Raw genomic sequence first — 26,443 nt, 5'->3', positions numbered from 1 at the left:
TCACAGTTACAGTCACAGTTACAGTTACAGCTACAGTCACAGTTACAGCTACAGTCACAGTTACAGTCACAGCTACAGTCACAGTCACAGTTACAGTCACAGTTACAGTCACAGTTACAGTTACAGTCACAGTTACAGCTACAGTCACAGTTACAGCTACAGTCACAGTTACAGTCACAGTTACAGCTACAGTCACAGTTACAGTCACAGTCACAGTTACAGTCACAGTTACAGCTACAGTCACAGTTACAGTCACAGTTACAGCTACAGTTACAGTCACAGTTACAGCTACAGTCACAGTTACAGTCACAGTCACAGTTACAGTCACAGTCACAGTTACAGCTACAGTCACAGTTACAGTCACAGTCACAGTTACAGTCACAGTTACAGCTACAGTCACAGTTACAGCTACAGTTACAGTCACAGTTACAGCTACAGTTACAGTCACAGTTACAGCTACAGTCACAGTTACAGTCACAGTTACAGTTACAGTCACAGTTACAGCTACAGTCACAGTTACAGTCACAGCTACAGTCACAGTTACAGTCACAGTTAGAGTTACAGTCACAGTTACAGTTACAGCTACAGTCACAGTTACAGTCACAGTTACAGTCACAGTCACAGTTACAGCTACAGTCACAGTTACAGTCACAGTTACAGCTACAGTTACAGCTACAGTCACAGTTACAGTTACAGCTACAGTCACAGTTAGAGTTACAGTTACAGCTACAGTCACAGTTACAGTTACAGCTACAGTCACAGCTACAGTCACAGCTACAGTCACAGTTACAGTCACAGCTACAGTCACAGTTACAGTTACAGCTACAGTCACAGCTACAGTCACAGTTAGAGTTACAGTCACAGTTAGAGTTACAGTTACAGCTACAGTCACAGTTACAGTTACAGCTACAGTCACAGCTACAGTCACAGTTACAGTTACAGCTACAGTCACAGCTACAGTTACAGCTACAGTCACAGTTAGAGTTTAAAAAAAAGCCTCCACAGTCGTCTGTTTCATGAAATGTGTCACAAACAGTGTGGCTGAGTCATTCTTCACTCAGTCACCAGCAGATGCTGATGGTGTTTGACTGTAAATGTTTCTGAGATCTAGACGCCACCACAATCTGATCTGACAGATACTGTGACTCTATTTTTGGCCACAAATGGTCGACAGTGCGTTAAACCACATTTTGGCAGAGACAAACATGTGCCTCCATCACGTGAGCTGGGGGCCTGATGTGAAAGGCACGCCTCTGTTCCACCGCAGTGACAAATGCAACGCAGTCGCCTCTTCGCCTTTTATCTTGTGAGAAATTGTGCAAAGAGCAGAAGCTGTCTTATGAGAAGAAGGATGTAGATAGGATGCATGTGAGGAAGTTCAGAGGTGAACTTCTTCAAGAGGCTGCACGACTCTTTGTGTTTATTGGAAGATGTTCTGATTTCACTGCGCGTCTCGATCCAAACCGGGGTCATCGTGCATTTATCGATTAACAAAGATGTTGATGAGCGGCAGGTAGTCATGTGTTTTAGAGGCTTTAAGAAGTGCACACATGATTGACTTGTGCACGGATGTTAATGAGCTCTGGATTTGAATCTCACTGTCAGCTGAGGCCTTTCTGCATGTTTGGTTGACCACAGTTTAATGGCTTAAAATTACAAAGTGTTACAAAAAAGTATTACCAAAAAAACCCCCCACAAAAGCTCGTTAAGACTAGAAACCCGTATCGCCCAGTGTGTGGTGTTGCTGCCCTGTAAACAGAGTATCTTTGTTATTTATGGTCGTGTTAAAGACGGCGTTGGCGACAGGAAGGGAAACAGTGAAGTCCAGAATAAAAACAAAATGCTTTACTGTACATCATTCATTATCTACATTCACAAGCGTGTTCTTAAAACACCTTCTTATGCAAGCAGGATAAAATTTCCCATCTGTCCCTGCAGACTGGAAGAGCGGTATGTCAGTGCCTACAGACATCGCCATCGCCTACCTGATCCAGGGCAGCTTCTACGGCCACTCCATTTATGCTACCATCTATATGGACGCATGGAGGAAGGACTCTGCTGTCATGGTGGTGCACCACATCATCACGCTGGCGCTCATCAGCTTCTCCTACGCATTCAGGTACTTTTTGTTTTTCAGCTCATTTTCTAACACAGAAGCACAAAATCACAGTTCATGAATGATTGTATAGTTTTGGTTGGTTAGTCGAAACACCAGTTTGACTGGAGGGTAGGAGGCAGAGTTTAGTGGAAACTAGAGCAGATGTGTTCGTTCACTGCCTTAAGTAAAATGCAAATTATCAGAAAAAAGTAAATCTGTAAATACGATTGCTGACAACATCGAGGGAATGACATTTATCACGTTACAGATGGCCCCGCCCCTCCCTGAGGCTGGCTCTGTCGGAGGCTTCTTCCTGTTAAAAGGGAGTTTTTCCTTCCCACTGTCGCCAGAGCTCTTGCTCTTAGGGGCTCATATGATTACTGTGGCTTTCTCTGTGTTGTTGTAGGCCATACAAAATGCTTTTGGGCAACTTTTGTTGTGATTTGGAGCTATATATATATATATAAGACTGAATTGTAATTGGACCGCTGACCTCTTCAGTGTTTTGAGGTAAAAAGGATAAAAAGCTATGTGGTGTGTCTAAATATCACATTGTACCGACCCAAAGAACAAAGACAACAGAGTGAATGTATAGAAAATGTAAAAGTCAAGTCTGCTTTCTTCTTGTCACCGAGCTCAGCATCTATCAGGATCCTCGTGCCACAGTCTGTGCTCTCTGCCCTCCAGATACCACAACATCGGGATTCTAGTGTTATTCCTGCACGACATCAACGACATCCAGCTGGAGTTCACCAAGCTCAACGTCTACCTGAAGTCCAGAGGAGGAGGCTATTACCTGCTAAACGACGTGCTGTCCAACTTGGGCTCTGTCAGCTTCAGCATCACTTGGTGAGAGATTTAACATCGGCTTATTTTCCTCAGCTGCTTGTTCTCCATTTGTTCTCCATCACGGTGAAGCGTTTTGTAGTCTTGACAGCATTATAATTATTCTGTCTGGAAGACGCTGAAGACGAGCGGATATGTAATACATTGTGTTCCCGTTTTCGTCTCTCTCAGGTTCTGGTTCCGTCTGTACTGGTTCCCCCTCAAAGTCATGTATGCCACATGTGTGTCCAGCCTCCAGTCCGTCCCCCACATCCCCTTTTACTTCTTCTTCAATGCGCTTCTCTTCGCCCTGCTTCTCATGAACATCTACTGGTTCTTGGTGAGGACACTGGTTTTGTCAAATGTTTCATTCAAACCCTGAAAGTCTTTCATTTTTGGACACGCCGTCTGATTTCTTTGCATTTCCTGTTTTCCTCCCCTGTTGTGTGCAGTTCATTGTGATGTTTGTAGTGAAGCTGCTGAAAGTAAAGGAGGTGAACGATGTTAGGGAGTACGAGGACGAGGACAGCAGGAAGGAGCCTCCAGCAGAAAACAGCACTGATGATGCTGGACATCACAACTCTGCACAGGGGTGAGCCCAACCTTCAGCATGTGTACTTTGGGTCATGTAATGTAGATCTTATTTTAGAGGAAACCAAAGCAGCTGTGCTGATGTTCAGTGGCAGAATTTCCACATTAATAAATTATTAGATTTAACACATTAGACTGTAAACGGTCCTGTTTCAACCATCCTCTCTGAGCGCTGCCTGACAGTACAAGACATCCAGACGTTACCAAAATACACATTTAATGATGAAACACATTTCTATAGCCAAGCCTTACTGGAATATGTCGAGTATACTAAACAAACAAACAAAACGGCGAGCCCAAAGCCATGCGAGCAGCTCTTTGATGCTGCGCTTTGTGCTTTGAGCTGACCGATTCATCAGCGAGAGGCTGAATCATCAGTGACAGCTTGAGTGGGAAGCAGACAGCAGAAAGCTATACAACATCGAAGCATCAGGTAAATGTGGCCTCAGAAAGATGACATCATATTTACAAGGCTAACGCCGGGACATTCAGGCTGGCGAGTGGATTGGAGCTAGCAGAGAAACTCAGTGGGTTCCTGGAGCCTGCACTGCATGTGCTCGTGGGTTCCCGTGTGACTGGGTCAAAGGAGAATTTGGGAAACTGGACATTAGACAGATTTCCCTTTATAATGCTGTTTGATGGGACACAAACACAGAACGCTACCCACTCAGTGGGATGCCAAACACTGCACTGATGTACAACACCAGTGGGAGGCAGCAATGTGCTAAGCTGTGAGACAAACTGAGGACACTGGACGCTTAAATTGTTGTGGCTCTAAGTAGCCGTGCCCTAAAGAATTTCCTGCTGTTCCACTTTAAGTGGGAACAAAGAATAATGTTATACTAAGGAAGACTTGAGACTACAAGGTCAATCAAGTAAGATGTAGGATCATTTTCTGGTAGACTTAATAGACAATGCTCAGGAGATCGCCCCCTACTGGCCAATAGAAAGACTGCCACGCTGAAAGCTGTGTTCCTCTCCTACATGCAGTTGACTGGAAATAATTGAGGAAAGAAAAGAATTAAGGTCAAAGTTCCTTCCCATTACTTCACGTTAATGCTGGTAAAGGTGGTTCTGTCGGTCTGCATAGCGTCTATTAGCTTGATGCTAATGATCCATTGCAAACAGCATGTATGACTGCATTAATCTTAGCATGCTAATGTTTAGCTAATTTAGCATGTTAGCAAGCTGACACTACAATTAGCGTTTAACGTAGCACTGCTAGCATTAAGGTAAGATGTGATGCTGTATATTTAAGCCTTTGTAGGCTACATTGTACAGCTGCTTAGACAAAGAGGAAGCTTTAATGCAGAGATAGTAAATTAATTTGACATTGTGGGACACCGGATGCTGGAGCAGTGACACTCCGCTTTCTGTCAGTGTAAAGACATTTAGCTAAACATGTTCTCAAGATAAGAAAAAGAAGTTCAGTTTCAACAGTAGTCTCAGTTTTTCTACATGACCAATGTGTAAAGTTACAGAAAAAGTTCTGGTACCTCAAATTACATTTGTTTATAACTGAAATATTACATTTTAAAATCCCTTTCACAGCCCGTGGCAGAATTTAAAACCTCTGTTTTCACCTGGGTGCCGCTGTGTAAACTTGGTTTGCTACATGCTGTAATACATATTTGCCTGCAGAGCTCCACAGTCCCACAGCTCACCAACAGCTGGTTAAGCAGAAGAAATGCACTTTCATAACCTGTGGAAGCAGTTAGCTTACATCAAAAGTCACCACATGATATGATAGTCACAAGCTGTTTCTCTGTGAATCCTGTGTAATCTGTATTTGCAGCAGTGAGCTTTAAACTAAGAAGTGCTGACAAAAAGCAAAGTGTACTTTTAGCTGAGGTTATAGGTTCATGTCGTTATCTGAGGGGCTGCCATGTGCATCCCTGCTGTGCTGTGTCTAAAACTAGCCTCATTTTGAATACTAACTCAGGTAGGCTGAGTTATCAGATGTGCGCTCCTGTCCCAAAGGCAAATGAGTTCGTGTAAGAAAGCCCCGGACGTGCTGTTTGGTCCTTATCTGCCTGGCCTTGAACACTTCTGATATGCCCCGTGTCTGCTGATGTCTCACTTCTGCTGATCACCTCAGGATTCTCACTCCTTTCTCTCCCATCTGGCTTTCTTTCCAGGAAACACGTGCAGAACGGGATCACAAAGGAGAAGCATTTATAACAGGCCCTCCGTCGCCACCACCTGGCACTAGGCTGCTGGTACATGCAAGACAAAGACGCCCTCCTTCAGCGTGGAGCATGTTTTAAAGGAAGAGCATCTTGAAAGGGAAACATCGCGTCTGATGACTTTTTACTCTCTGTATTTGTTTTTAGAACATTTCAAATCATCGCTGTCATTTTGTTTCCAGATTGGTTTAATTGGAGCACTGTGAATGTTATTTCAGCCGACTTTTTGTCTTACTCTTGTTAACTTTACATTTGACAGATTCAGTAGAAGCGAGCAGTTTGAATGAGAGCTGGACTGTGATTGTCGCGTACAGTTGTGCGGGGCCTACAGCACCCTGCGCAGCACCGTGCACAGCACCGCAGCGCCCAGGCAAGGAAAGGTTTTGGCCAGTAAATGGTTCTGTAGACATTTAGATATTTAGTAATTCCTAATGAATCGCTTCCTCCGTCTTACACCTCCGCCCGTCCTCTCTGACCTATGATATGAGGAGGAAGGGTAAAAAACAAACATGGCGCAGTGGTGTGAGAAAGGCTGCCTGGCCTTATGGCCGCTTCACCACATGTATTGATTTTCATATCATCGCACAAGTCGGTGGCTGGGACCAGGCGGCTCTGGCTGCCTGCTTTCAATTATCTTGATTTCAAAAAACCAGGCTGTGTGTGTGTGTAAAGTGGATGTTTTTTAATCTTTTGTTTCTCTTGTACTGACCATCGCAGGCATTAGGAATATCCACCTGTCATTCCTGTACGGAAAGTTCATTTGCTTTGTTTTTTAAATTATTTGTTCTCGTGTGTGTGTGTGTGTGTGTGTGTGTCGCAGAGCATCTGTCGCTGACATGAAGGCGTACAAGCTGGTTTAATGACAGCAAATAGCTGGACTTGATTGACTGGGTTTCAGAATCAAAAGATTTCAGGTGGTGGCGGCTAAAAAAAGGAGCCAATAATAATCATGGAAAGACTGAACGATGACAAACAAAACGTTATGTATGCGCAGATTATGGAATTCAGAAATGCATGACATCGGAATGATTTTGGAACTGCTATGAAATGATCACGAAACATCCTACAGCTGTGTAATCATGAAGTTTTTACTAACTCGTCCTAAAAGCGATCTGTTTGTTTTCTCTATGTTTTTGGCGCAGCGAGGCCACCGAACACAAATATCCCAGAAACGTTTCCCCCAGCCCAAGGGAAGATTTTTCTATGATTTCTAATTTGAGCATATTAATAACTTGAACTCGAGTGAAAGGGAACTGTTCCCTCGGTTTTCCCTCGCTGGTTTCCAGCTCGCACTTTAGTGGGAACGGCCGCTGTAGAAAATAAGGGATATTTCAGTTTCTCCACCTTCTCGATCAAATTCAAGCGCTTGTTTGGATGAACAGCATGCTTGTGCTGCTGGAGCAGGCTGCAGATGTCGTCTGTCCCTACGAGACGATCCGCTTTGCTTTGTGTGTCTTCCACGCTGCTCGCATCGTGTTTGGGGGGGGGGGGGTTAGAGCTAACTTATTTCCTTTTCCTTAGTATCTGTTGGTGCAGATTATCTGCATTGATTTATTTTAATCTGCTGCTGTTATTTTTCCTGAGAGAGAGCAGTTTGTATGTCAGATGTGTCGTTGTTTTTCCTGCTGCGTGTGAGTCGCTGATCGTGATCTGACAGCCCAGGTCGGATATTTTCAGGGACCGGGGGGGCTTGTCCATCTACGTGGCAAACATCTGGATCTAGTCTCCGACCTCTTCCATTTAATCTGAATGCGGGCTTGCGCTCGTTTTACTGTAGTGGTGACACATCTGTACTGTAGGTGACACGGTTGATCCGACATGTTGCTGTGAGGCGAGACGATCCGTAGTTTGCCGATGAGCTCAGAATGAAGTCTGCAGTAAACCCTCAAAAATCCACGTCCTGGATCGGGTGTGACTCGCCCCCTAAAGCCTGACGTGGCGCTCTCAGAAACGTCTCGTACAACTGCGCTGATGTCTGTACAAGTAACTGTTCGTGGGGTGGGCAGTATGGTTATGCGTAACACTAGCCAATGTGCTAACTGCTTCCACCCTGGTTACTGTCCTTCAGAACCTCATTGTGTTTTTAATCAGCAAGTACAAATTATGAATATTAAAAATGATCATTATGACAGATTTCACCCACATCGCCCACCCCCGGCTCAGAGTTGACTAAAACCATCCTGTCAACACTGGCTTACAGCTGAGGTCGTGTGAACTTGACCTCATCGCTCCCCATCAGCGCACACTAAGAACATCGGGGCGCGATGTTAAAGTGCACAAACAGGACCGAGACGTTAGCAGCAGAGCCCGCTGTGCGCTCTCACCTCATCACCCCCACTCCCTTATGTTTAGGGGAGTGATGATGAATGAATGAAGGACTCACAGGACCTCCTGTTGCAGGTGATGGAAAGTAAAATGAGGATGTATTTGGTCCCTGTATGCATACAGTCGCCAAAGCTTCATAACTGACAGGGCGACCTTACTGATGAGGTCCAATCAGGTGTTTTTGTTGTTCAGGTATGTTGGCTGGTTCGCAGTTACTAAAAATGTTTTAGGGAGTGACGACACAAAGGGAACTTTCCACAGACTCATCGGTATAACGGCATCTTTGAGAAGTCACCTTATTTAAGAGGCTGCAGTAAGCGGATTATTACACGTTGATCTCGGCACCTCAGCTTCGTCCTCGCCCAATAAACAAACAACAAAAATGGCGTTCAGATTGTTTCTGGTCAACATGGAAGCTTTTTTTCCACCACTGAAAAACAAAGGCAAGTAGAGTTAATCAAAATTTCAATTGCAAAAAGATGAAATAAGAAATTCAGTGGCAGAAACAAACTTTCAGAGACTGCCTCAAAGTTTTTGACCCAAAGCTTTGTCATGATTTGATTGTGCCAAAATTTCCACCCGAGCTGATGAGGCGAGTGTCTGTGGGAGCAAAGAGGAGCGCTAACAGAGCGACAGGGCCAGAAAAAGCCCTGCAGGTATTTTTACGCACTGCACTGTAATTTAATATTATTTTTATTGTTCATCAGTAGATCAAAATTAAAAGGTGGATTTAGCAACTGAAGGATGAATAATTAAATCTCTTAATTTCAAATGTGTTTTAACTTGTTTTGGACCCTTGATGCACAAAGATGTACAAATGACCCCCGAGGTTGAACTGAATCTGGCCACTTTCTGAAACACGACTACTTGATAAAAACAAACCTCATACTTGCTTTTTTGTAATACGATTTTAATACCATTCAGCCAATGTTATCGTTTCTTTTTTCTCATGAAATAAAACATATGGGTAAAGAACGATTTGAGTGTTTTTCATGTGTCATTTATTTTTAATCACAACCGTTTTCACTTTCATTGCAAAGATCAAGTGTTGCAGATGAAGCAGATTCAGTGCACGAAACAAAAACAAAGCCATTTAATAAATTATAACTCATATTCCCCCTCCACGGGTCTGCTGATTGGGAGGGGGAGGGGTCACAGGTCATGTGGTAACAGAAAATACATTTTTTAAAAAAGCAAATTAACACTTTTCACCCAAAGCAAAGACGAGGGCAAGGATTTAAAAATATCTGATTTGGTCAAATCATATTTTTGCAAGTCAGCAAAAGGTCCCATCTACTGATTAGAAAAGGGGTGAAAGGGGAGGGGCTCATTTTATTGATTAGATAAGGAAGAAAAACAAAACATGGCTCCATGTGACATTTTGAAACAAGCTCTCCGAGCAGCTGGTGCCACCAGCGTGACCGTTTCTCTAAATCAGTTTGGAGATTTAAAAAAAGGCAAATCAGACAAAGACGACACGTCACAGGAAACAAACAAATGGCACAAAAAGCAAACAGAAACGCCAAAGTGAAAACTATCACTGCACAACTACATTAATGATGTGACGGGGTTTGTATTAAAGGCATGGAGATACGATCTAAAGACTACTTCACATTTCATTTAGACAGATCGACGTCATGTCCGTAAACAGTACTCGTGTTTGAGGGTTTCACTCAAAGGAAACGCTCCAGTCGCTCTCGACACAACACTAGACGATTTCAGACACAGCGAACCGTCAGCGGCTGATCGTGCGAGCGTTATATTTAGAGAGACTCCCTGGTGATCAGCCCTCCTGACAAAAGGAAATTCTGGGATAAACTGTGCGGTCAGCTTCTCCCTCTAGCTGCCTGAGACAACACGTGATGTCACGACGTTTGGCTCGTGAAGTACGCCGAGAAGAGGGACGGGGAGCGATCGGTGCAGCCACGTGACATCTCAACCAATCTCATCACGACCTGTGACATTAACCCCCGTCATTAGAGGTTAAAAACAACATGAGTGACCACGCTGAATGAATGACAGAGACATCTGTGGAGACTGAAATGATTCCTGATTATTCTGGTCCATGAGACCAAACGGGTCAAAGTTGGCAGCAAGACAGGATCTGACATCATTGTTTGTGCATTACGGACGAAGGAAACGGAAGTGATTCTGCTGGTTTGGAAACCATCGTGACAACAGCAGCTCGGTCCAGCCTCAGTGTCTTATTGGCTAGAGTTTATTGAATTTGAGGAAAAAGGGTACAGTAGGGTCCGGGGCAGTAAACGCTGCTGCACGCCTTAGTGGGCCTTGGCCTTGGGTTGAGTGATTCTACGGACAACACTGTACAGGACTCCAAAGTTCTGCAAAGAGACAAAAGAAACAGGGTTAGTCTCATGAGCCCAACACACTCTGCAGACCTCTGCAGCTCCGCAGTGGACTCGTCTTCAGGTACTGCCCGACTAACTACACCTGGTGAGGTGTGGGTTAGGGCAGCGGTCCCCAACCCCCGGGCCTCGGACCGGTACGTGGCGCAAAAAAGGTTGGAGACCGCTGGGTTAGGGTATTCTGAAGCTGGCCTTGGGGCTAATCTAGCTGCTCTTGTAGTCGGTACCTGACTAATTGTTTTCCATTTCAATTGATGCTTAAAGCCGCTAAGTTGTTGTATTCTGAAGGTTATGCAGCAGTCTGCCACCAGATGGCGCTGCATTGTTGAGAAGTGCAATAAATCTGTTAATCTAGGCCTGATCTCTTTGTTAACACTGTTAGTGTTTGCTTTTAAAAAGGCGAAAGAATAAGATGGTGTGTCCTATACAAAAAGAGGCCTTGACAGAAAATTAACAGAGATCCTCAGAGTGTGGAGGAGACACCAGGGAACATGAGAGGAGCTGGACGGGGCCACAGGAGGACGCCGTTTTCTTCACCAGCCGTTCACACAGAGTAAATGTGAGAGATGTGAAAGTCTCTGCTGTGGTGAACTTTATTCCACCTGCAACACAATCCAGTATAACTGGGGGAGCATATTTGTAACCCGCTGGGTACCAGGATGAAAGAGCAGCTGTTGGGCCTCACGTGGGTACAGCGCCCAGAGCGTCTCTGCAGGTCCTGGATGACAAAGACACTGACGGGCCCACGCAGTCGTTTTAGGACATTATGCAACACTGTGTTCAAATCCACCAAACAGCACCACAGCAGTGATCCAAATCTGAACGCGTTCATCTCCAGACTGTCAGGAGTGCAAACAGCAACATCCTGATTCAGCCTGTGATTCTAAACTGTGACTGTGAATCAAATCAAGCCCTTATGGTTAATTTAATTTTCGTCTCCGCTGATGTTCGTTACATCATTTTGTGCTCAGTGAATCACCCGACTGGAGTATTTGGTTCCCTGGATCTGATGTGAGAGTTAAGTGTCCCCTAATGAGTCGAAACGATGCCATCATGAATAAAGTGACACTTACCTGGATAGCCAAATACACCATCCCCAGGTAGGCTGCGATGCAGACAGCCAGCAGCAGGTCAAAGATAGCGGGCTTCACTCTGAGTGAGGAGAAAGAAAAGTTTAACATGGGGCAGAGAGCGTTACTACATCATGTTTTATTTATGAATTTGATCTCATATGCAACAAAGTTTCAAAATAATTATGACATCACAGCTGTGAGCTGCAGAGGTACGAGGAGCCTTAAAGCCCCTCTGTGCAGAGAAAACCAGCTCCCTGAAGCCGTACCTGTAAGCATTCATCGTCTGCTTCAGCTGGTCATAAAACACAAACTCTGGATCCCTGAAGAGGAGAGAATGAAGAGCTGACATGCTGACGAGGACACAGATCAAAACCTACGAAATACATCAAATAAACCTCCCTCCCATCGCTGCGGGTGTGGATTTTTTCCTTTTTTTTTACCTCTTGTCAGCTTTGACGTAGTGTCTTTTGACATCCTTGAGGTAGCGTCCCAGGTGATACTCCAGGGTGGACACCACGGTGCTGTCTTTGTCCACCAGCTGAGCAGCTCTGGGCTGCGCCGTGAGCCAGTCCACCACGGCTGACAGCTGCTCGTCCTGCACCTGCTGGTAGGAGACCGACCATATTACAAAAGACACGTGAGCTCAACACCTGTGATCGCTGAGAGACTGAAGATGTAACGAATCCAGATTCAGAACTAAAAATCAAGTTATCTGCTGCACTGTGTATGTTTTAGGAAAATAAAATGAATCAGGTTCCAGGGAGGCGTGCGACTCGGATGATGATGTAACAGGACAGACAGGTGACGTACCATCTGCTCAGTGAAAATCTGCAGGTCTCCAGGTGCTGCCTTTAAGTTTAAAGAAACAGGTCACATTAGCATCACAGTGCCTACAATCTTCATCGGTTTAAACCTTTTTAAAAATTGCTGTTTAGACCTTTTCTGTGAGGTTGTAGACGACCCTCGCCAGAGCCTCTGCTACCAGCTTGGTGTTCCTGCTGAGCTTCTTCACATCTACGTGAGGCCTGTAAGACACAAATACGAGTTTGCAGACAGTTAGACGACAGGAAGTCGTCCGAGGCGAAGAGCAGAAACCAGGGAGCTGATCACAGAGCGTCTGTTTTCACACACAGACAGGCTGAGACGTAGGAAGTCTGAGAAGATGCTCGCTCACAGAGAAAAGACAAATCGACAGCTACAGGAGAGGAAACGACTCTCCTGACTCCTTACAACCTCGTTTAGATTAAACATCATAAACATTATTGACAGCATGGAAAAGTCCTGCCTGTCTGCAGAGTAAAAAAGACCATCTAGATGATGCCTTTGCTAAGATTTTCCTGAATCTTGGTGGAAAATATCATCAAATAAAGCAAATGGAGTAAAAACAAAAAAGAAATACAGGTTATGTAGACGGTGCATCGATGTTAACGGCAGTTTAAAGAACATGACCATCTCATCATAACGACCATTTCAGTCACAACCTTCCTGAGCAAAAACATCAACAAAACAAGAATCTGACCACAGCTCATGACCGGCAGCTGGAATGGAAACACTATTTTTTGGTGATTCAAGAAACTGCAGTAATGAACCCACCCAGCAGGGGGCTCTCCCGCTCCGTGGCGAGAGGAGGGGGACACTGACCGCACGTCCATGATGCTGGAGCGCTGAGCCAGCCGGTGCGAGGGCAGGTGGGACAGAGTGAAGGCGGGCAGGCGGCGGATCCCAAAACGTTCGTGCTCCCACGCCAGCATGTCGTCAGCCAGGTTGATTTTCTTGTGGACCATGGAGAACTTGACCTCTGGATACTGACTCGCAACCACCTGGGAGGAAGACAGAAGAATGTAACCTCTGCTTTGGGTGTAAGAAGAAAGGTGATCCGTCTAAGCTGCTCCAAGACTCATCGAGTCTGTGACTTCTTACCGCCTCCAGCTCTTTCAGAAGGGAATACTGAGGGGTTCCCTCTTTGGGAGGTTTGGACACATGGAGGTGCAGAGAGTCTCCGTTCCCCAAAGTATCCAGACACAACACAAAGGCTACGTTATCCTGCAGCAGACTGGAGTCTGACGGGAAGAAGAGACAACAGATGTAACCAGCTTTTAAACACATTACTACTAAAAATACTACAAACTACATTCAATAATTATAAAATATGTTTTTATTAACTTGCTGTTGAAATGTGGATTATGGACGCATGAATGCTGCAGGGTTTGTGTGAGACTGCTGAACGATACCTGTGTGGTCTAAATTGTCCTCCAGCCAGCGTTTGGTGCCCTGGTAGTTAAACTTTCCTCCGCCGGACAGAAAGAACAGCAGGTTGTACCTGAACACAGCACGATTCACACATGAGAGGTTTCTGCAATATTGGTATATGCACTCACTGCAAACATCTAAACAGCCAATCACATGGCAACAAATCAATCCAATCAGAGATGGGAGCCCAGAGGGGAATGTCCAAAATGCTTCAAGCTGATGTGACATGAAAGAATGGATCTGCCCTGCCTTTGTGTGATTGGTGGTGATGTGATGGTGTGGGCGGTGCCTTCTAAGCACACTTTTAAGCTTTGAGACATGGCGTCTTATCCGGCTGGAAGCAGCCATCACTGTGGTTGTAAACACATGGTCAGCAACAGAATGTGGTGTTTAAATGATGCAGCCTGTAATTATGGCGCCTACGGAAAATAAAAAACAAGGTTTTTCTAAAATGACGCAAATGTCCAACGAGTTTTATCTAAAGTGCAACGACCACAACTTGAAATTGAGGCTAAAGTGGAAGAAGCACAAATAACAACGAACAAACTAAATCAATCTCTCCTCCACTGCATGTCTGAACGTCCCTCCCTGAGCCTGTGCCGAAGGTTTCTTCCTGTTTCTTTTCCATTGTTGCCGAGTGATTGTTCAGAGTGGGTAAATTGATTGTTATGAAGCGCCGTGAGGCAGCTGTTGTTGTGATTCGGGGCTATAGAAATAACAATCGATCAAATCTAAATCTCCTGAGTGCTTGTGGTCGTTCAACAAATGGTCAAAATAACAGAGAAATTCACAGATTTTCAATAAAACAAGACAACACAGATTACCAGTCATGTGTCACCCTCGTTTCCATAATATCCATAAATAGGAATAAAATTAGACTGACAGTATATGTGGCTTGGACTGACTACAGTGATGTCAGGAGGGTCCTTAAATTCAAATCTATACTGTGTTTGTGTAAATTACTTTGAGGAGGCATTACCCAATCAGCTGAAGTGAGATGCTCAGCACATCTCTTTTACTGTAAATAAGCATCTGATGGAGTTTAGTTGGAGCTAAGCGCAGCCCTGCAGTCACATCGTTTTGATTTGGTTGTTGTGTAATAACACAGCTTCCCATGTTTGATCGCACTTGGCTCCAGCAGGGAAAAAATGATGATGAAGCCAATCTCTAGGCTTCAGTTCAGCTCCAATTAAAAACCATTGACGGATGCCATCACTTACTACATCCATCTTATATAAGACCTACAGCAGTGCCAACGCTGCACTTATGGTAAAGTCCACTTTCACAGTCTTTAACAAGTGATTTCTTTCACTTCCTCTGCTGTTAAGTACTTTCAGACACACCATATCAGGATATTAGTGACCACTCTGAGTGTTTAACACGGTCAGATGTGCTCGTTATCTCAGCCGAGTGCAAAGATAATTCAATACAGTCCTCAAGAAGCAGCCTGACCATAACAGACATAACAAACAGACTCTGGCTTATGTTCACATGAACTACTGAGGTCAGCGATCAATGCTACGTCTGTTTTCTCATATACACTTTGCTGCAGATGTATTCACTGACCCATCCAAGTCACTGGACTCAGGCGTTCACATCACTTTCATGGCCACAGATGTATAAAGTCATGCAGACCGCTCCTACAAACGTGTGAAAGGATCTCAGTGAACTCCAGCGTTGCACCGAGACAGCTGAAGTGAAGCAGAAGTGATTTGGAACGACAATCATAGAGCGCAGACGTCCACACTGATATGTTTTTGTTTGAAAACCCGTCTTCTTCTCTCCGTTTTGGCCTTCCAGCCACACTGAGACGGCGTTTTTTGAAAACGCTCTTCAAAGTGGATAAATTGGAAAGCGCCGGTTTCGCGTCGCGGTGTGGACAGCGTAAACGGAGGCTTTCAAAAGCATTTTAGTCATTTGATGCAGTCATGTGACCAATTCAACTAAGCCGGCAGAGAGCATTGTACAGCAGTGGTTTTGGTTTCCTCTCAATTTTGACAGTTATTAAAGATTAATATCAGTGGTACAAGCTTCAGATAAAACTCGGCACTTTTCCTCGACATTTTGCCACAAAGTAAATAAACGGCAGACAGAAGTGACGCAGCTCAATCATCTTACTTTTCATCACCAAGCACAATGCAAAGTGTTGGCGTGAAGCAAAGCACCGCTGGACTCTGGAGCAGCGGACACTTGTTCTCTGGAGTGGGAAAAGGGAAAAGGGCTCGCCCTTTATGTAAGATGTGAGAAGTTCCTGTGAAAGGAATTCTTAATGCTTCAGCATACTTTGGACCATTTCATGCTCCCAACTTTGTGGAAACAGTTCGGGGACGACCCCTTCCTGTTCCAACATGACTGCACACCAGTGCACAAAGACACGGATGAGCGAGCGTGGAGTCCTGACCTCAACCCGACAGAACACCTTTGGGATGAATTAGAGCGGAGCCAACATCAGTGTCTGACCTCACAAAAATGCTTCTGAAAGAACAGTTTGGGGGATTCTTGACAAAACTCTTAAACCCCGTGGAAAGCTTTGCCAGAAGAGCGGAAGCTGTTATAGCTGACATCATATTAAACCGTATGGATTACGAATGTCACTCGAGTTCATGCGTTTGTGAACGCAGGGGCAGAACAGACCTTCAGCGCGACGTCTAGCTTAAAGACATCGCACCACGGTGCTACCTGAGGCACAAATGATCAGAAAGAATCGTAACGTGATCGTTGTTACTCACGCAGCGTGCGTCCTCTTGTAGGTGTAGAGTTTGGAGAAGAGTCGGGCCAGTTCCAGTAACATGGACACTCCACTGCCGTTTGAGTCTGCTCCATATGACAGCCACTACACAACAGAGCACAGGCTGATTACTTTGCTGCCCTATTTTCTCTTTTTTGACCAGCTCTCCACAAATATAACCTCTCCTACTTCAGCAAATCCTGGAGATATTTCCTGACAAACCCCCTGACTGTGTCCAAGTTGTCAGTGATGACCGAGTTAGGAAAAAAGAAGCATACCGGAGCAACACCAAAGGAGTCGTAATGAGCCACCACCACGATGGTGGGGAGGTCCTCTCCTCCAACTCCAGCCAGACGGCCCTGTGAGCAAACAGATTCAGCCGTTATATCACGCTGAGAATAAAAGAGGAACAGAAAACAATCTCACTGTGTTCAGTTAATTCCACTCTTCTGCTAATCTGCTGATCCTCTGCAGTCAGACTGAAGCGCTTTTTTAACACAAAGCTCAAAATGACTGTTTTTAGTCAATATAATGTACTTAAAGGCTGCATCAGCTCTAATCTTCACCTTTCACCAGCAGGGCCGCGCCTACATTTATTAAAAGAGAGCAGAGGATGGAGTGACATGTGCTCCTGAAATTCACATAAATTATCTCCAATTAGAGTAAAGCGAGTTCAGAGATAAGCATCCCCTACAGAGGTTTCATTAAATATGAGTACACACTAACTGCAGTCATTCTGTTCAAGATCATAAACAACTAATATTTTTCTTTCTTTTAACAAAGGGGTGAGTTTGTGGTACTGAGATAGTCCATGAAACTCTCAGGCAAACACAGCTTCTGTCCATTTGGACATCACAACATCAACGCACTCGTCTGATACAGTTCAAAGGTTACTCTAATGTAAAGTCTTGCTCCCATCAGTGTCCCGACTTTACAGACTAAGAGTCAAGGACAAACTAATCTTGTTGTTTCATTAAAATCTGACGACCACTCTCGGAGGAGGAGAGATTCTTGTGAACTGTGCAGGACAGATGACAAAGCCTTCAGATTCATTTTGAGCGTGTAAATTTTAAATAACATGAATTGTTATTCATTCATTTATGTTTTTTGTTCTGTATTCTTTTATTTATATTTACATGTTTAAAAGAAAACAATTCAATTTTATTTATACATATTTATTTTATTATTTTATGAATATTTTATTAATTTAGAGTGTTGATTCTCAACAACAGTCCAGCAATCACATGACCCACTTATGCGCCAACACCTGGCAACAGCGGGCAGGAAAAACAGGAAGAAACCTGAAAAAAAATGTAATGACTAAAACACATGCAGCCTTTAATCAAAGTGCTTTTATTAGAATATTTATTTATGCTAACAGTCAAAATCAATGACTTTGTTCATTGCGTTCAGTCTATTTTGGCAAATTAATGTGCTGAGAGCAAAAGATATGATCATGTGTTTTAGCAGTTTTTAGCAGTGTTACAGTTATTCTTCTTCATCATCACCTATTTACACATGAGTAGGGCTGTTCGATATAACCATATATATCTGATGACGATATAAAAGCGTCTGTCGTTTCATTTTACGCTGTCGTTTGTTTCGTGGTGTCACAAAATAAACTGTTTACAGCAATATTTGTTCATGGTTCTGATGTCACTGTAGTGTTTATATTAATTTCTTAAAGTTCTCTCTTTCTCTTATATTTGATATAACCACACTACGGACAGACAAGCGCCTGTTTTTATGCGTTGTCATTAGCAACAACGACGGTAACGCCATCGCGTATCCGCTTGTTTATGTTCCACATAAACCTTTCACAATAAAGCTCAAGATCCTGTTGAGACTTTTCAAAATAAACTGAATCACGTGAAAGATGCAGATTATTTACAGATGAGAAGTAAAAAAGAGCCGCCAGGTGCTAAAAAATAGATCTTAGACTCAAACGTTAGAACAGGCTTTTCCCCGCAGCACGCCGTGTAATAAATACTCACAAAGAAAACGGCGCCGTTACAACTTATGTCTAAAAATGCATCGTTTCAGCATCGGTTAAAACCCTCGACTCCAGCTACATGACGCGCAGCTGGAAACACTTCACGCAAGTCGAGCTGCCCGAGATTCACAGAATTTACAGAAAATGTTACATTTTTGTGATTTACATCGTTATCGGACGATAGATGTCTGATATCGGGAGATGAGGTTTTGGTCATATCGCTCTACACACAAGTACCTAAAGTCAAACAGCGCCAAGCAGTTTAAAACTGCAGTTTATTGTAAGAACTCTTTGAATTATTTCCCATCCAGAAACACTGAGTCAGAGTAATCCCTGCTGAGTAAATCCACAGCTTTTGACCTGCTCGACTGTTTCTCGTTCAGGAGTTTAAGCCCACCCACATATTCAGAAGTCGCACACAAAACACTAAACCAACAGTCAGAGCTTCAGGCAGCAGCAGGTTCCACCTCAAAGCAGAGAGAAAATCCTCTGAATAGGTTTTTGTTATGTATTAGTGTTTTTTATGAAAACAAAAATACTAATTAACACAACTCGCCTTGGCAACATTTAAGAGACCAATGAGTAGAATCAAGCACCATGTTCCCAATGAGTAAATTAAACCGCGTTTCATTTCACTCAGTTGATTTTCCTCGTGTTCACCGTAGGACGAAAACGCCTTCAAAAGCTCTCAGAGAAACGATCCAAACAAAACTGTGACCCTTCATTATGTAAAACATAGTCGTAACCACCGTACTGCTTTGGCTGTAGACAAAAAAATTATCTTCCAAAAAGGCTGTAATATTCTAACATACATGAAGCTACTTTTCCTTATTCACAAAGGACTGCCAAAGGGATCCGTCTCTTCTCCCGGGAGCGACATTTGTCAAACAAGCGTGTAAACGGCGACACTGTGGAGCCACCTAATACTTTACATCTACCTGACATGAACATGCAGGTATCCTACACAGAGTTTACAATAGTGACTAAGATACAACAGCAATGACAACAATGACAACTGACCATGTGGTGGAAGTGTTACTGGAAGTAACACACACGTAGCAAACATGGAAACTGTAATCTTACACTGGAGGTCCCTGCAATCTAAATATTAGAGGTGGGGGGGAAAACACGATACAGCATAGTATTGCAGTATTTTGTGTGGTAATATTGTATTTACACAGGGGACATTAAATATTTTATGAATTAAAACACAAGAACAAGAGGACCCACCTCATGCACCACAGAGGAACGTTGCTGGGTGCAAATGTAACAGTTAAACATGAATCTGGAAACTTTCTGCATTTGTGTCTTTGTGATGATCAGAAACAAATCGAATGACCGTATTCGATCGCAAACTGATTTCAGTTATGGTTGGATTTAATGACAGCGTTTGTGTGCTCGATGATCTCATTTTGCATAAATAATTTTTGAGTTATTTGTTTTATCCAGTAAGATAAAAGTTATTGATAAAGTTTACCTTTAAGCACATCGTTTGCAGTTGAAAAAAGCTGATAACTCACATATATGTTATTGCAATATTCAGCATAACAAAATATAAAAAATAATAGTGTATTATGGGATGTTCCCACCTCTAGTAATGGTGTCATATCTGCTACATGAGCTTTTTAGACTTCTACATCAACGTGACTTTTTTAAACCCCAACCTCCCCAAATATATATTTTTATATAAACTAACTGTGAGCAACAAACTAAAACATAAAGCAAATTAAAATGCATATAACTGATATCTAATTTCTCCTTTTTTTATTTGTCATAAGGCGCAGTAAACACTCTGGCAATTATCTCATGGATCAGTTGTTACAGAGGTAAGTATGGTTAACATATGGCTGTAAAGCAGGAGCATTATCCACCGCCAAAGTCTGGCAAGGAACAACACAAGGATGAAATCAGAAAAGATAAATGAACATCCAATCAGTTTGTAATGTGGCTCACCTCTAAACTGGTGATGGCCCAGTCACTGACGGCTTTGCTCTGAGCTCCACTGGTCACCATCTGAAAGCCGTTGGCTGTGGCCGTATGCAGCAGGACTAGAGAAAGCACAAAAAACATTATAAAAATCTAAAACGTGACGTTTAAAATCATACACATCATCAGCAGGTTCTCTACCTTCGGCCGCTGATAAGGAGCCCTGTGAGGATGAGGAGGTCAGGGTCTGTGTGTAGATAGACAGCAGCTCGTCATCCTCCATGGCGAAGTAGACGGGGACGATGGTCTCAGTAGCCAACATCTCAGGCTCCAACTCCATGAACTGCTACCGGGAGACACGGTCGAGGACAGCAGAGTTAATAAAAGGGAAGGAAATGTGACTCAACCGCTTCATCTCTGCCAGCGCCGAGAAGAACAAATGATGGGCGGAAGCAGCAAACTGCTTTACACATTTACAGAGCTGTGTAACAAAAATCTGTGCAGATAACAATTCACCAGACATGTTAATTAGTTTAACATAACACATCAAATGCCTACTACTACTATACGTCCCTCCTTTTCCAGAAGATTCCCACGCGTGAAGTGGGAGGTTTAATTAGTCACAAGATGTAAAGCATGAACACAGGAACACAGCACACGCTCAGGCTTATATGGTGCAAAGAAACCCGTCAAAAACAGCTCAAAGGGGTGGTGCTGTCAAAAAAAACAACTGCCTTCCTGTTCCTATCACAACTGAGGTGCCCTCGAGCATGGCACTTACTGCTGTAAAATTATGCTTTAGTTTTATCTCTGTGCAGACTATTAGCAGCAGAAAGGGAAAAAATATACTATGCATAAAAAAATGTCAACACTGGGTGTGTCTGCATTTGTGCCTTCCTGCGATGTAAACGTGTAAGCCACACGTTCTGAAATGTCTTAATACAACCATCAAGAGCACATTTTTCTCTCAAGACCTGATGCCTTACTTGGTCATATCTTCTGCAAATTATAAATATAAACTAAATCTGTGAGCACAAAGTAGCTTACCTGCTGTTGTAATGCAATAAATTATAGCGCACACTAACGAAATCAGTGATGACTCACTCAATGGTAGCAGAGCTTTTATTAGGACAGGGTAGGCTTATATATTTCTCTTTGCTTTAGTGAATTTTCATTAAAAAAATGGCCGACGATTATGTAAAAACAAACACCAGAGTTACTAAAATAAGCCAATAATATACAAATCAGACGGGCTTGTCATAAATGTGACTGCGACCTGCCCTGATTGAAACAAAAGCACTCTGGCCAGCAAAACCACAGCTTCACTAAATTAAAAAGAATGATGGGCCAAAAGGTGCTACGGTGCAAACGCAATCCCAAAACTTCAGCCTTTGAAGTCTGATCGTGTGGCCTTGACTGGATTCAAACCTAACACAGTACCTTTAATATGAAAGAACAATCAACCTGGAAACAGTCAAAGGAACGTGCGCTGAACCTCATGCAGAGTGTATATTTTGCATAACCTGTGGAGCAATTGGGTCAACTTGTTTAAAATGTGCTATAGAAATAAACTCTGACTTCACTATATACTAAACCCACCGTGGAAACCAACACAGCACTGAACTGAAAATGAAGAAGCATGCGATAGTGGATTGTGGTGTTACAGACTGGCACGCTACCTGCACTATGTCTTGCGGCATAGCAGACATGTTCCTTGGCAGGATGATGACCACAGCCCCCGCTGACTGGCGCAGGGCTTTCTGGTACTTGTCATAGGAGAAGTCCGCCAGCCGCATGATTACACAGCGACGACTTAGCACCTCTGCCTCCACAGTACGGGCCTCCGTGTTCAGGATGGCATTCCTGGTACCTGAGGACACAAGACACAAGGTTTGGAGCAGCACTGAGTGAGACCTGAAACTAATCTTTCAACACAGGGATGCTGAGGGTGAAAAAAGCTGCTTGGCACAGACCTTGGAGTGGTGAACTATTTGTCAAGGCTGACAGCTGCTATTTACTTATTTCTGCCACAGATACTAGACAGAGGAATCCCTTTAAGACACCCTTCATCTCCTCAGTCACTCTTCAGTGTACATGTTATACAGCCCTACAGGTCATTCACTCATCCAGCTAGTTATCAATTTGAGGAGCAACGGCCTGCCAGGGTTTTGCGCCTCTCACATTTAAGTTAAAATCATTAAACGTACTAAATGAGGATACGTCTTCAGCTCTGAGCTCTGGTTGCATTATTTAAAGGAGCCTGGCTCCTGCTTGGGCCATGGGGAAATGAGCTAGCTTATGCTAAGCTACATTAGCAGCCTGTTGTCATTGAAACTCCGCTTCAGGAAATTGGGCGCTTACTGTGTATGACAGCAAGGCTAACTGGTGTCGGACACTGAGCCCAGTCTCACCAACTTCACGCAGGGACGTCTGCTTTTTTGTGACAAGCAGGCTAAAGAAGCAGCCCCCTTACCGTACGGCTGTCCCTGTAGGTCGTACTGCTGCATGCGGTACACCGTGAACTCGTGCGACGCCTCGGCCGGGAGCGGAGACACCAGGATCAGCACCGCCGGGATGAAGACGATGAAGGTGAGGGGAAACGAAGATTTAAACATGTTATCGAACACCTCGCTGGCTTCCTCAAACATTGTGGCGACTGTATTGGGCACAAAGCTAAAGATAAAACGACCCGTTGAGCTGTCACCGCTCCCACAGACTGACAGCCAGCCAACCGCAACCGAAGCCACTTCTGATCAGGCGGGCAGTTGGACGACCTCTGGACGGGAAACCGACGAGTCTGACGCCGCTGTTTTTTGTTTTTTCATTAAACCGATTTGCTAAAGTGCCCAGTAAACAATAAGAGACATGTTATTTTTTATTTACAATAGTCAATCGATAATTTCTTATTTTAGACTGAGTTAAATTATGGGTCTTTCAGGGATCGTGTAGGACAACCATAACGGAAGAACTGTAAATTATTTACTACCACCAGATGGCGCTATGCACCATGGAAACCAGAAGAATCCCTGCGTGATCATGCTGAAGCATGCAAAAGCACTAACTCGAGAATCAGTGTTGTGTCTACACATAACACAAAACTTAGCAAAGAGCCGACTTTAAATTGTATCTTTAAGCACTTCAAATCATTTGTTTCCATTTCTTTCGTTGAATCCACAAAAAAAGGCCAAAGACAGTTTGACTGACATAAAATTGTATTTTTGTATCAACAAAGTCATTCCCAAAGACCTTTTAGCTGACAACTTGGCATACCTCAGCATTGTGTGCAGTGTTTCCTTAAAAAAACAGCCATGAAAACTGTACAAATGGAGAAGAAAAGAAGGAGTGGGCCTAAAAACTATTTGCAGAAGAAATGAAAGTCATGTCTTTGAAATGGAAAAAAGAAATCCAACCAAGACCTGATACAGGACCTGAATGATGCATCTGCTCATTCATTTGATACTCTTCACTGAAGCCCCGTCAGAAATGGTAAATGGACCTGTGAACTGAGCACTCGAAGCATTTTTTACTACAAGCCTCATTCACCCATTCACACACATTCATACAAAGGCTAACATTCGCACACATACTCAGATGGAAGCAACACAGGGTTATAATTTATTTATGTTTGATATATTAAAATGATTTCCCATCCTTTGATATGCAGACTGGAGAATCAAATCACTGACCTTTTAGAGGACCAGTGCTACTTCCTGAGCCACTGATGTCCATGTCCGTGGTCACAGAACTTACGGAGTAATGAACCCAAAGTCTGGGATCATCTTGACAGAGAACAGAACTAAAGGCAGCCAACATCCAAAGAAGCGCTTTGAATTACCTTCAAGAAGCCTTATATACTGTATTTTAGTATACGCAAGCAATACATTTCTGCAGCTTTTTCCCATTTTTCTACCAAAGTATTAAGAAATATGGGGTAGCTCAAGAATTTTGCACTGAACTGTAAGTCAAATTTGACTGGAAATTCATTTTATAGATTTTGTATGACTTGTATGACTGTCAGTGCGCCCCAGGGCAGCTGTGGCTACAATGTAGCTGCCATCACCAGTGTGTGAATATGTGTGTGTGGATGGGTGGACCACTGAATGTAGTGTGAAGCGCTTTGGGACTAAGTAAAGCGCTATATAAATACAGGCCATTTACCATTTATGACTAATTTGAGTATTTCAACTATTTCTCCTGAGGTGTTCATGCCTACAAACAAGCTCAGATGTGTATAGTTATAGTGAGGCCTACATTATTGGAGTTTTTGTCCAGTTTTATGGAAAACCAGAAGACTTCCTCTGAGGACCCCCCCCCCCCCCCCCCCCAAAAAAAAAAGAAAAACATGTAAACGAAATAAATATTTTAGCAAGCTTTTTTTTTGTTACTTCACAGGAAGGTATAATACATTTATTTAATTCATTAACAACCTGCTGTTCACAGGATCTTACAGACTGCTAATAATTACCCTCCCCCTGATTTCCCTCAGAGTGACGCCTGATCGTGTATTGTTTCTCTTTGCAAACAGATTCTATGATTCGATTATGCACAGCAGTAACGAACATTTTATAATATTTATATCAAATAAAGGCATCCAGTCAAATCGAATTGTCTATTTTGACTAAAGTTCGATTCAAAAGTCTCTTCATGTTGAGTATTAAATCATTGGTGTTCGTGTTTGGGTGCAGATTTGACAAATCAAAAAGATATTTCTAATGAAGTTTTATATAATTAAAAAAACAAAAACAATAAAAATTAAAGGCCCCAGTACAATAGGGAAAGGCTATATTCTCCCTCTCTCATCTCCCCTCCATCGCTCTCTCCTTTTCTCCCGGGGCTTCTCTGCTAAGTGGGAGATTAATGCTGATATGATGTCCTGCCATCCCACTTAATGGACCTTGGCGTCATTATTTCCTGTTGTATGAGTAATCCATGCCCAGGCTGGTGAGAGGGCAGGCAGCAAACAAAGCACAAAACCAATTTAGTGTGGATGTTGAAACTCTCATTGTAATGATTTCGCATTATTGAGAAATGATCATCTGGAGATCCGCTAACACGGCCCGCCGCCTGCTTGAAGGAAAACAAACCGCTGTAGACAAAAGTAGAAAAGGAGAATTGTTCGTGGAGGAAAGTGATGTTCTTGTGTGGCTGGAGCGTGAGCGGCATGGCAGCAGCTGCATCACATGAGTCCAATCGCTCAAAATTCATAACATTCTGTTATCGCGCGGTCACCCGACACACTGGTGCACAGAAATGTGTGCGGTCACGTTTTTCTCTTGATGTCGCCTTGGCAAAAACTTAAAAAATAATAATAATCATTTTCCTCTACTGAAGCCTGAGCGATACAACAACAGCCCAACACACCCTGCATGAACTGCTCAGTGTCCTCATTTCCTTCCAGTGCTCCTGGGAATGTCCTGAATCAGTCTGGCCCCTGCTCCCGACCCCGAGCCACAGAGAAACACTTTCTCTGTGAAACCACACAAAAGATGCAGTCAGTGTGTGTGTCGGGGTAAGTACGGTGGATTAACGAAAGATTATCTACCGAGCTGTAAGTAAGCAACTTCTGTGTAGCATGCCTGTGTACGTAGCAGCCCCCCCGTCCCATTCTCAGAGGATGCTGTCATTTTCTCACCACATGGTCACACTGAAGTGCTTCAACGACAAGGTCAGCACTGCAGAATGCCAAAGATACACTGTAAGGGGGAGCGCTCTCGGGCCAGAGTTCCCCACACAGACACCACTATTACGGCACAATGGTGGTCTGTCTGACTAAACCCTCGGAGCAGCTCGTCTGGGTACATTCAACCCTTAAAACACCACCGGCTGTAATCCCCTTGTTAATGAGCAGAAGCCTGGAAAACAACAAGATCCCATCCGATGGATAAATGTGAGAATAAGTGCAGAGGTCCATGATATGACAGCCCATTGTGAGCCTCATGGAGCTTTAGGAGTAGCTAAAGTCCATCTTCCTATATTAGTCTTACTGATATGTGCAGTCACACTGTCTACAACCCAACTTTATTCAATATATATATTCAATGTCTAATCACATTACCTTCTTTATACACCAAGAGGAGGCTTA

General features: G+C 43.5%; 2 protein-coding genes across 5 annotated transcripts in view; one reads left to right on the top strand and one right to left on the bottom strand.

Moving 5' to 3' along the window:
- The window catches only part of cers1 (ceramide synthase 1), a 35,109-nt gene extending 26,106 nt beyond the window's left edge, over nucleotides 1-9,003 (top strand). The window contains exons 3-7 of the mRNA XM_085450038.1: nucleotides 1,939-2,119; nucleotides 2,786-2,947; nucleotides 3,116-3,263; nucleotides 3,376-3,515; nucleotides 5,653-9,003. Coding sequence (XP_085306164.1) covers nucleotides 1,939-2,119; nucleotides 2,786-2,947; nucleotides 3,116-3,263; nucleotides 3,376-3,515; nucleotides 5,653-5,695 — 674 coding nt within the window. The 3' untranslated portion in view covers nucleotides 5,696-9,003. The remainder of the gene's footprint in view (nucleotides 1-1,938; nucleotides 2,120-2,785; nucleotides 2,948-3,115; nucleotides 3,264-3,375; nucleotides 3,516-5,652) is intronic.
- ncln (nicalin) lies at nucleotides 8,460-23,288 on the bottom strand. 4 transcript variants are annotated; one of them, XM_085450036.1, is made up of 15 exons: nucleotides 22,835-23,288; nucleotides 22,041-22,231; nucleotides 20,563-20,704; nucleotides 20,389-20,483; nucleotides 16,721-16,801; nucleotides 16,444-16,547; nucleotides 13,696-13,784; nucleotides 13,385-13,524; nucleotides 13,058-13,284; nucleotides 12,402-12,489; nucleotides 12,275-12,313; nucleotides 11,905-12,068; nucleotides 11,731-11,784; nucleotides 11,465-11,543; nucleotides 8,460-10,367 (listed from the first exon to the last, which is right to left on the bottom strand). In XM_085450036.1, the coding sequence occupies exons 1-15, from the start codon at nucleotides 23,007-23,009 to the stop codon at nucleotides 10,305-10,307; spliced, it is 1,731 nt and encodes a 576-aa protein (XP_085306162.1). In that variant the 5' UTR covers nucleotides 23,010-23,288; the 3' UTR covers nucleotides 8,460-10,304. The 4 variants fall into 4 exon arrangements, with proteins under 4 accessions (XP_085306162.1, XP_085306161.1, XP_085306160.1 ...); XM_085450035.1 differs by having other exon boundaries at nucleotides 11,905-12,065; nucleotides 20,563-20,707; nucleotides 22,835-23,285; XM_085450034.1 differs by having other exon boundaries at nucleotides 20,563-20,707; nucleotides 22,835-23,284.
- Nucleotides 23,289-26,443: the final 3,155 nt, after the last annotated feature.

This window comes from Copadichromis virginalis, linkage group LG23 (genome assembly GCF_057382275.1).
Source record: "Copadichromis virginalis isolate Kocher_CV1m ecotype Utaka linkage group LG23, C_Virginalis_male_GT1.1, whole genome shotgun sequence".
NCBI classification, from domain to species: domain Eukaryota; kingdom Metazoa; phylum Chordata; class Actinopteri; order Cichliformes; family Cichlidae; genus Copadichromis; species Copadichromis virginalis.
Note: the sequence above shows the minus strand (reverse complement) of the source record. Positions and strands in the feature narration are given on the sequence as shown.